General features: G+C 47.5%; 1 protein-coding gene across 5 annotated transcripts in view; it reads right to left on the minus strand.

The window, feature by feature from the left end:
• Positions 1–10898, minus strand: part of LOC101608256 (inner centromere protein) — a 33065-nt gene extending 22167 nt beyond the window's left edge. Inside the window, exons 1-4 of one of the 5 annotated variants that reach the window (XM_045155502.1) lie at positions 10768–10898; positions 6195–6345; positions 5668–5781; positions 4110–4843 (exon numbers count right to left, since the gene is read on the minus strand). In XM_045155502.1, coding sequence (XP_045011437.1) covers positions 4110–4843; positions 5668–5781; positions 6195–6334 — 988 coding nt within the window. In that variant the 5' untranslated portion in view covers positions 6335–6345; positions 10768–10898. Of the gene's footprint in view, positions 1–4109; positions 4844–5667; positions 5782–6194; positions 6346–10231; positions 10254–10284; positions 10315–10763 lie in introns of those variants that run through there. The other 4 variants (XM_045155508.1, XM_004667559.2, XM_045155514.1 and 1 more) reach the window with 4 other exon arrangements.
• Positions 10899–11388: the final 490 nt, after the last annotated feature.

Here is an 11388-nt window from a genome sequence, read left to right on the forward strand (position 1 = left end):
AAAGCTCCTAATTAATAAAAATAAATTTTAAAAGGGGAGCCAAGCCGGGCGTGGTGGCACACACCTTTAATCCCAACACTTGGGAGGCAGAAGTAGGAGGAATGAGTGAGTTTGAGGCCGGCCTGAGAATATGCAGTGAATTCCAGGTCAGCCTGGGCTACAGTGAGACCCTACCTCAAAAACTCTCCCCCACAAAAAAGGAGGGGGGAGCCAGGCGGCTCCTACCTTTAATCCCAGCGCATGGAGGCAGAGGTAGGAGGATCACCATGTATTCACAGCCATTCCTCCTATAAACTGGTCTGGAAGTTCATCCCAGCAACTGACACTGACTACAATACTAATTATAAAAATAAAATACTGAGGCCTGGAGAGATGGCTTAGTGGTTAAGGCACTTGCTTGAAAAGCTTAAGGACCCAGGTTCAATTCCTCAATACCTACATAAGCCAGATGCATAAGGCAGCACATGTGTCTGGAGTTCCTTAGCAGTGGCTAGAGGTCCTGGCATGTCCATTCTCTATCTGCCTCTTTCTCTCTCCTTTCTCCCTTGCACATGCTCACTTCTCTCTTTCTCTCTCCCTCTCTCTTAAATAGATAAATAAATAAAATATTTGCCAGGCATGGTGGCACATGCCTTTAATTCCAGCACTTTGGAGGTAGAGGTAGGAGAATTATGGTTGAGTTGGAAGCTATATAGTGAATTCCAAGTCAGCCTGGGCTAGTGAGACCCTGGAGAAATGGCTTGTCTGCAAAGGTAAAGGACTAAGGTTCAATTCCCCAGGACTCATGCAAGCCAGATGCACAAGGTGCCTTTCTCTCCTTCAAATAAATAAGTAAATAAGTTTATATATACATAAATATATATATATACATATATATGTATGTGTGTGTGTGTACATATATATATATATATATATATATATATATATATATATATATATATGTAGAGAGCGAGAGGTGTACCAACATGCCCAGCTGAAAAAATGTATTTAAAAAAAAAGGTCAGCTCCTGGGTCAGAAGATTACGACCAGAGCTAAGGTGTATAGCAACCCAGGTGGTGCCCAAAACCTAGGGAAAAGAGGGAGGACAGTCAAGAGCAGCAAAGTGGGGCTGGAGAGATGGCTTAGCGGTTAAGTGCTTGCCTGTGAAGCCAAAGGACCCCAGTTTGAGGCTTGATTCCCCAGGACCCACGTTAGCCAGATGCACAAGGGGGCGCATGCATCTGGAGTTCGCTTGCAGTGGCTAGAGGCTCTGGTGCGCCCATTTTTTCTCTCTATCTCTTTCTCTCTGTCTGTTGCTGTCAAATAAATAAATAAAAATAAACAATTTTAGCCAGGCGTAGTGGCGCATGCCTTTAATCCCAGCACTTGGGAGGCAGAGGTAGGAGGATCACCGTGAGTTCAAGGCCACCCTGAGACTACATAGTGAATTCCAGGTCAGCCTGGGCTAGAGTGAGACCCTACCTCAAAAAACCAAAAAATAAAAATAAAAATAAACAATTTAAGAGCAGCAAAGTGACAGGGCTCACAGGGAACAAAGCAAGGAGCAGGATACAGAGATCTCTCCTTTCTGGGATCCAGTAGACAGGTTGCTTAGGTAACAAGCCCCAGATACCCTATCATTTGTTTTGTGTCTCAAAGCAGAAGGAAAGGACTAACAAGCCAAGGTTATCCTCTAATCTTTAACATGTGTACCATAGCACATGCATGCATGTATACACATGTATGAGTACAAATAAAAAAATACAATAAAATTACTCTTCCCAACTGAACTCTACTCCCTTATGCAGGCAACCCTGACTCTGAGCTGTCTACTGTCCTCTGTAGCTCACCACACCTGTTTTGACTAGAGCACTGGTCATTTGAGCTAAGAACCAACATTAATTAAAGCAACTAGTATTATGGAGTCCTTCCTACGTGAGGCACCATCCTAGATGCTCTATGTGATTTAATCAAAGAGAAGCTCACAATGACCCTGTGAAGTCACTCTCCTACCACTTTACAGATAAGGAACTGAGGCCTGTCAAGATATTTCCAAAACCTGCCCAAGGTTCCAGGGTGGAGAAATGGCTGAAATGCACTCAAACCCAGGCCAGTAGCTTCCAGGGTCAACCTGATCATCCCTACTCCTCTCAGCTGATATTTAGTCATCTGCTCCCAAAATGAGCAACCCTGATCAGAACTCACATCTCTACACCAAACAGTTTCATTAACAGGAGGTGAGAGAGCATTATGAATTAAGTCAGTTGCTGCAGGACAGAGCTGAGCTGAAAACCTGTTGACCAGCTGACAGAAAGCTGGGAAGAGCTACACCACATACAACCCTATGGGAGAGAGAAGTTATCAATGGTGGCAAACAGCAATTAGACATTAGAAGTCTGAAGATTGGCCAGTCAGGCCAAATGTGCCAACTGGTGCAATAGAGGCATGTCTGTGTTGGGGGAAACCAACCACTCTCTAACTGGACGGGAGGGAATACATGGCTGTTAATGAAAACCTAGTCAAAAGTCTGTGGTGGGGGAGGTCACGAGCCCTAAAAGGAGTAACACCTGCTGTTTTCTGGATAAATGCATATATATTATGCCCACCAAACTGTCCTATAAGCACTTTTTAAAAAATGTTTATACCCATATATTAATGCTACTCTCACTTTTGGTTCTCTTTTCAGATGGGATTATCACTGGGATGATTCAAGTCACCATAGTGCTGAGAAGTGACAGTGGAGTGTTCAGCACTAAGACATCACTATCACACCTTCCAAGGCATAAGAGGTGGCAGAAAGAATGTAAGAGCCAAAAGGGTAGAACGGCTTACAGTGCATCTGCCAGACACAAAATGGCCTAATATTCATGACCTCGCAGTGCTTGGCACTACCTACACAAGATGATGACATCAAAATAAAAAAGAAAGATTAACTGAGAGGGGGAGGGAATATGATGTAGGGTAGATTTGTGTGGGAGAAAGTAGAATGGGGAGAGAATTATCATGGTTTATTGTCTATAATATGGAAGCTATCAACAAAATTTTCTGAGCCGGGCGTGGTGGCAAACACCTTTAATCCCAGCACTCAGGAGGCAGAGGTAGGAGGATCACCGTGAGTTCGAGGTCACCCTGAGACTACATAGTGAATTCCAGGTCAGCCTGGACTACAGTGAGACCCTATCTCGAAAAACAAAAAATAAAAATAAAATAAAATAAAAAAATAAAATTTTCTTTTAAAGATTACTTACAATTCAGCTCTTTGGTGGCACATACCATAATCCTAGCACTCAGGAGGTAGAGGCTGGAGGATTGTGAGTTCAAGGCCACCCTAAGCTAAGTAGCAAGACCCTACCTCAATAAACCAAGGGCTAGGACTGGAGAGATGGTTCAGTCAATAAAGAGCTTGTGCTGAAGCACAATGAACTGAGTTCAGATCCCCAGAACCCACATAAATCCATGCATGGTAGAACAAACCTATAATCCTAGTGCTTGGGAAATGGAGACAGGTGGATCCCCAAGGTAAGCTACACTAGCAAACCAGTGAGCTCTGGGTCCAGTGAGAGAGACTATCTCAATAAATAAGGTAGAAAGCAATTAAGGAAGATACCCAAGGTTGACCTCTAGCCTCCACAAGTATGCATACATGGTCTAGGGATATTGCACACTGGTTGAGAACTTGCCTATCATGTATAAGACACTGACTAGGGGAAAAAAAATCAGTTCCCCAATCAAACTAATCACATTTTGAGGGCTCAAGAGCCAGACATGGCTAGCTAGTGCATCCCATGATGGAAAACAAACATATGGAACATTTAAGCCAGGTGTGGTGGCGCACGGCTTTAATCCCAGCACTTGGGAGGCAGAGGTAGGAGGATTGCAGAGTTTGAGGCCACCCTGAGACTACATAGAGAATTCCAGGTCAGCATGAGCTAGAGTGAAATCCTACCTTGAAAAACCAAAACAAACACCAAAAAAAAAAAAAAAGAAAAGAAAGAAAAACCAAAGAGATGTGACATTTACATCATCACAGAGAGGTCTATGGAAAGTTCCCCACTAGATAGTTCTTTCAGAAACCCAGCTGAACCAGGCACTAGGGACCATCCACCACACCCTATCTCCCCACACTCACAGATGATGCGTGGAGAGGCCTCTGGCTCTTTGATAGCCTTCTTGGCAATCCTATTTGACCTGCGGATGGGCCCTTCCTGTATGGATATGAGGGAGTACTTCTGGGCTAATGATACTGGAGGACCAGGAGGAATCAGGCTGCGCCGCACTGATCGAATGTCCCCATGAGGGTGCTTGGGTGTGTCGGGCATGTTATTTGGCAAGATGGGGGAAAGCACACGTTCCTGCCATGGTGAGTCTGGAGAGCCAGGTGAGTTCTGTGGGTCCTGGGAGACTCGTGCAATCTTGAGCTTGGAAGCAGAACGTCCTGCCCCAACCCCTCGACTCTTGGGGTTTTGGGGAGTAGCCATCAAGGAGCTCACTGTGACAGATTCCAGCCTCCCAGCCTCTGATTTCCTGGATATTGATTTCTCCTCTGATGTCAAGATGCCTTGGGAAGCTGAAGGTGTGGTTGGAGCTGGGGCTTGGGACAGATCCAAGTCAGCCACAGGCTGAGGGAGGTGCTGCTCAGCACTGAGGCGCTCACTGGCACTTATTTTTACCACAGGCTGCTTGGTCAGTAATATGGATGAGGAAACAGTTGACTGCATAGAGTTTGCTGCAGCCGCGGCTGCAGCCCGTGTTATCCGTCGCAGAACAGGGGAGCCATTCTCCCCATTCACTGTGGTCAGCTTCTCCACCTTGTCCTTGCTACAGCGGTGCCGATTGCTGCTCCGAGACTTTCTGCGGGATAACCTGTTGAAAGTGGTAAGAAGACAGGGATGTACTCCCAAAAACAGAGCTGGGCACATCAGTCTCCCCAGTAGCCTCCAGCTTAAACAGAGTATGAAACAAAGAATTTGAAAGCAAAAGATAAGTGCTTCCATGCAATCTCATCCACCTCTAGCCATGAGACCATGACTGCTCCTCTCTGAGCCTCAGTCTCCTCCACTATAAGCTAGTAACAATACCCAGTCCTCACAGAACTGCTAGAAAGATTAAATTCATATGAACCTCCCACTGACTACAAGCACACTGTACCAGTCACTCTGCTAGAAACTTCACTTATGCTACCCTTAATCTGCAAGGTGGCCCTAAGAAGTAGAAACCAGTATTCCCACACTGAAGGATGAGGAAATTCCACCCCAAGTATGTATAGCTGCCTAGGTACGGAACTGGGGCTTACATCCAGGGCAGCCTGATCTAAGATCTGATATTTTCATTTGAGTACTACAGTCATCACCATTCCTATAGAGAGTTCAAACAAGCCAAGCAACAGGAGAGCTGGGGAGCAGCCACCTGGGTCACATCTCTAGTCAGTCTTATCCAACAGAAGGCCAGTTTCTCTTTCTTCTTCCAGTCTAGAAATCCTTCCCTTCCTCCAAAGCCCAGATCAACTTCAACAAAAACATGTGCATGCACTTTGAACTCGGTTAACACTTCATTTCCCCATATCTCACCCCTCACCACCACCAATACTGGTTGATGCTCTTATTAACACCTGCAGGAGTAAAGTCTCCCAATGGACACTAAGTTTCCAGATACCACCTGCCTAGCTCGACCTCCCTGACCCCTCCTACCTTTTCCTGATGGGGTCTCTGTTTTCATCCTGAATATTAGAAACTTGTCTCTTCTTCCGTCGGTTCTTCTGAGAGGGAGTTTTGGGCATCAGCTCAGGCTCTTTGCTGAATTCTCTGTTTTTAGTACAAGGTGGATGAACTTGAGACTTCCTGCCCCCCTCTTCCCCTCTCCTGCTGACCCATCCTTTCCCCCCAATCCTGAAAGTGACAAGTTAAGCTGAAGGGGCTAGCACATGGTGAGCTCTCTGAAGCCACATGTAAGTATACAACAGGCATTCAGGGCTTTCTCCTGGAAACAAGGACTGGGAAGCTTCCACAGACCCATAGACCCACATAACTAAGAAGCCCAGCCAATTACAGTGAGCCAGGCAGGGAATTCTACCTTTCCTTCCCTGCCCACTGCCATAGCTCAGGCCCAGCACACCAGACACTTGGGAAGAAACCCTAATAGTCCATCTAAACCTACAAGATACCCTACCACTATCACCATCACCACCACCAATTCACCAGCATGCATCTGCCTTCACCTGGTGAACATGCGCTCAGCCTCTTCCTCAATCTCCTGGAGCCACACCAAGTCCTTATTGTCCAAGTTGCAGACAAAATCCATGAGCTTCTGGTCACACAGATCCAACAGGTGAATGGGTCCTGGGGCAGTGGTCCCCATGATGGCTATTTCTGGTGAAGGCAAACACAAGAAGCATAAGGGCTCAGGGTGAGGAACCAGGACCTCCTCCAGGGGGAGAATCTGACAGGCCACAATCCCCAACCTTCCCCCGCCCCCCCCAAAATCACACAGAATACCCAGTGCCTAAACCATGACTCCTCCTAGTTACAAAGCCTCTTACCAGATGCACAACTCCAAACATCAATACAATGACCTCATGTCTATAAAGAGAGGGGCTCTGGGCTGGGGAGATGGCTCAGTGAGTAAAGTGCTTGTCACAAAAGCATGAGGACCTGAGTGTGGAGCACCAGAACTTATGTGAAAGCCAGATATGACAACATACGCTGGGGAGGCACAGACAAGAGAATCGTTAGGACTTGCTGGCTAGCTAGTCTAGCCAAACAGATGAGCTTTAGGTTCAGTGCATAAACCTGACTCAAAAAACAAAGTGGAAGAGGTAGGAGGATTGCTGTGAGTTCCAGGCCATCCTGAGATGACATAGTGAATTCCAGGTCAGCCTGGGCTAGAGCGAGACCCTACCTCAGAAAAAAACAAATAAATAAATAAAATGGAAAGCTACTGAGGAAGACATCCAATGTCAAACTCTGGCTTCACACAAACCCATACATGTGCACCCACACACATATGAACATGTATGTATACAAGCATGCCCAACATACAAACATACAGATGCAAGAGAAAGAAGGGCCCTTCTGCTCACATCCTTCAAATACCCCCTTTCTTAGCAATCTCCCTGCCCACAGAGCATGGCTGTCCCTATGGGTCCACATTTTGCAACCACTTCCAATGTGAACCTTACAAATGGCCTTTTGGAGATTTAACGTGTCCAACAAATGCCACCTACCCCCCTGGATCAGGGAGCAAACAGCAGCCACCCCAACACCTCTCTCTCTACCCAAACATAGGTCTGTTATATTACTTTTCTGTGGGATCTCCTCCTCTCACTTCTCATGAGTAGGGAGTGTCAGCCATATGAGCTAATACCAGACATCACGCAATCAGACATCCAATACAACCACCTCTTTAAAAGGTCAGTGGAACTGGGCATGGTGGCATATGCTGTAATCACAGTTGGTAAGTGGGTTGGGGGAGGACAAGAATTCAAGGTCATCCTTGGCTACATACCAAGTAGTGAGTAAAAAGACAACATAGGCTACGAGAACTTGTCTTAAAAAAAAAAAAAAAAGGTGTAAAGATGTTCTGCATTCCACAAAAAAGTAGGGTCCAGAGACATGCTCTCTCCAAAGCACCCCCACAACTCTCTCCTTATAAAAGTCCTATAAATGGATGAGGATGCTTAAGATGAGTGGGTAAGCAATTTCTTCCTTTTAGGAAAGCCTGTCTACAAAAAACAAGCAAAGGAAAATACAAAACCAGTTTTGCTTTTTGTTTCCTTAAAAAACTAGGAGTTTGAAAGCTGGGTGTGGTGGTACATGCCTTTAGTCCTGGCACTCAGAAGGCTGAGGTAGAGGATCACCCTGAACTGGAGGCCAGCCTGGACTAGAGTGAGTTCCAGGTTAGCCTGGCTAAAGTGCAACCCTGTTTAAAAAAAAACAAAAAACATAAGAGCATGAACATCCTCAAGACCTGATAAATGTAACCTCACAAAAGTCCAAAGCTAAGAGGAAGATCCTGTTATTGTCATAACAGGGACTCAATAAATATCCCAGGTGGTGAAAGAATGAAAAATCAAATGAGTGACCAGGTAGGTAATAACAGTTCAAAGCCATACTATAGCAGACCTCATGTAGGGATGATAAACCACCACCCTGATTTATACCTTCAAAAGCAAGAACCATGCTCAGCCTCCCACCTAGGATGGAAGGCCATGGAACTAGATGGTTGACCTCTCTGATCCTTCTCAAGATTAACACCATGACAAGCTGCAACTTTATAGAGGACTTCCTTGGACATGATTTTGGGGGCATGTGATCCTTTGCCCTTCAGACAAGCTCTGCTCTCCATCTGGAACACAGTATCATCTCTTATTTAGTATGCTTCTTCACTTAGATCTCAAATCTCAGAAAGGACTTGGCCTCCAACCTAAAGTAGCACCAAACGCACTGATTTTAATTCTCTGTACCGCATCTGTTTATATACGTATATTGCCAGTCTTTGTCCACTAAACATTGCTCCCTGAGGGCAAACCCTTGCCTATTCTATTCATCATCAGAAGCCTATAGCCCTCGACAATGCTTGGAACTTGCAGAATGAATTAATCCATCAACTAGTCCTATCATTTCCCCTCCTCACCACAAGTACACGTGTGCATAGTAATAAACAACTCACTAAGTACAAGTTAAAACAGGTCGATCCACACCCACTGCTCTAGATGCCAAAGGCAGAACTAAAGGACAAAGCCACACAGACAGGAGTGCACAGGCTTTAGGGAAGGACTTCATCTAATGTAGCCAGCTAGTCATAGTCAGGGACCTGGCCACTCCACTGACTTCCCCTAACCCCTCTGCACCCCACCACAGCCCTAGACAAGTGCAGGTCCTCAGTTCAAAGGCAGCAAAGACTTGAGAGGCACTACAGGGAACTGGGTAAATAACTTTTCTGAGTTTCTGCTCAAAGTGGATGAGTACCTCCTTTCACAAAGTCTAAAAAAGCACTTCTTCCATGAGAGACAGGGGTTTTTGTTTGTTTGTTTGTTTTTTTATTTTTTTGTTAAGCAAGCCTTCACTTGGACATTAAAAATAAAAGTTGTAGGCAGGAGTGGTGGCATACACCTTTAATCCCAGCACTCAGTAGTAGTAGAATTACTGTGAGGTCAGCCTGGAACTATAGAGTGTATTCCAGGCTAGTGTATTTCAGCCCTGGCTAAGAGAGACCCTACCTTGAAAAATCAAAAATAAAATTAAATTAAATTTAAAAAAAAATTTTAAGTTGTCAGGCTGAGGAGATTGCTCAGTGGTTAAAAGCACTTGCGCCTGCTGGTCTGGGTTCAATTCCACAGCTACCCACATAAAGCTGGAGAGGCACTCATTTGCAGTAGCAAGTGACCCTGGTGCTACCATACACACACACAGACATATCCAAAAATATGTTTTAAGATTGTCATTGTAAGTTAGAACACAGGCAGAGAAAGGAAGAATAACAAGAATCGGGCTCCTGGAAAAGGCAACAAAAACCTCACCTTCAGCACATTCTAAGAACCTGTGCACAGAGGATGGGGACACTGGCAATTAAAGGTACTTGCCTGCAAAGCCTGTTGGCCCAGGTTCAATTCCCCAGTACCCATGTAAATCCGGATTCACAAAGTGGCCCCATGCATCTGCTTAGTTTGCAACAGCAAAAGACCCTAATGCGTCCATATACTTTCTCTCTCTCTCTGTCTTTTTTTCGAGGTAGGGCCTCACTCTAACTCAGGCTGACCTGGAATTCACTATGTAGTCTCAGGGTGGCCTCAAACTCTCTGCAATTCTCCTACCTCTGCTGGGATTAAAGGCGTGTGCCACCACGGACGGCTACTTTCTCATCTTCTCTCTCTTTCTCTCCTCCAACCCCCACCCCCATACACAAAAAGAACCTGTGCACAGACCCCGATCACCCAAAATCACACGGAAGGAGAAGGGAGATTTCCTCCTCCATGCTATACAACTATGCACCAGTACACCTACCCCTCGGTACCATCCCTCCTAAGGATGCAGGAAATTGGGCCTTTCCCTACCACACCTCCATGCAGGACGATCTGTCATAACGGTCCGGCTTAATACCAGGGTCTGGCACTATGTTATTTCATTCTGACCATAACGTCCAGTCTAGCTATGCACATATAAGAAGGAAACAACAAGAGGTCTTAGTCAAAGTCACCCAATAAGACAGGGGGCGGGGCCCAGATTTAAAACTGCTCGTCGCCAGCAGTTGAGCGACCTGGACAAGGCAGGCGTCGAGTCTCGGTCCTGGGCAGCAAGTGGCTGACGCACCTTGCAGCGCTAACACAGCCGCGCTGGGGCGAGTGACAAGCTACGGGGAAGCCTCCGCCTCTGGACCGGGGACGGTTGAAAATGCTGCTCAGCTGGGGCGGGGGAGGCTGAGCGAGGGGCTTCGGGGCACCGGGACGCCATCGGGAACAACGCCTACCCCCGCCGGGGCCCTCCGGCTTCCTGCGCGTCCAGCCCGCACCGCCTCCCCGCCAGGCGCAGCGCAGGGTGCGGGGCCCGAGTGGGGGAGGGGACGGACGCATTCTCTCGGCCCGTGGTGAGGGTCTAGGTGGGAAGGCGCGGAGCCCCGGGACCACCTGGACAGGTGACCCCTGCATTTCCCAAGCTGCAAGGGGGCAAAAGTGAGGGATCTCGGGCCGGGCTCGAGGCTGACAGAAAAGCGGCGGCGGGGCGGGGTGGGACAGGGCCTAAGAACAAGTCGCTAAACTTCCCAGACCACGCCACGCGGCCGCCGCGCTCACTCACGACTGCACCGCGTCTCCTCGGCGCTACTCCGGATCAAGTCCACGGCCTCCGCGGCTGAACCCCGCCCGCGACCAGACCCACCCGGCTCCGGGTCTTCTGGGCTCACGGCACCCGAGGAGCGACGGGGCGGCGAGCGCGGGCGAAAGCTACGATTTTCAAAACCGAAGGCTCAGCCAATTCTCTGCGAGTTTGTCTGGGCGGTTAGAAAACCCGAAGCCAATCAGGTAGCAGGAAGCGCCAGTCGGGCTGTCTATTGGCTCTTCGATTGTCAATCTGCGGGACTAAGAGTTGAAGAAAGGAAGCGTAGACGCTTTAACCCGCCTCAGCTTCCGGAAACCGTGGGTCTCGGCTCTGCGAGGAAGTCGCCGGCGCTCTGGGGAACGCGCGGCGCGGAGAACTACAAACCCCAGAGGGCACTGCGAAGGCCCCCGCGAGGGTGACAGCCTTGCGACCTTTTCCACTTTTGAAAAGTGAAAAGGAAATGCGTTGTAAATCGCTCCGAAGTTTGTATAACATATGCAGGGCCTTCCGTCGTCTCTTGGGATCAGTCTCGTGAATCACACTTACTTGGACAGTGGTTGTTAACTGGAAGCAGCTCCTCCCCCGCCCAAATATACATGC

Source organism: Jaculus jaculus, chromosome 1, assembly GCF_020740685.1.
Source record: "Jaculus jaculus isolate mJacJac1 chromosome 1, mJacJac1.mat.Y.cur, whole genome shotgun sequence".
NCBI classification, from domain to species: Eukaryota; Metazoa; Chordata; class Mammalia; order Rodentia; family Dipodidae; genus Jaculus; species Jaculus jaculus.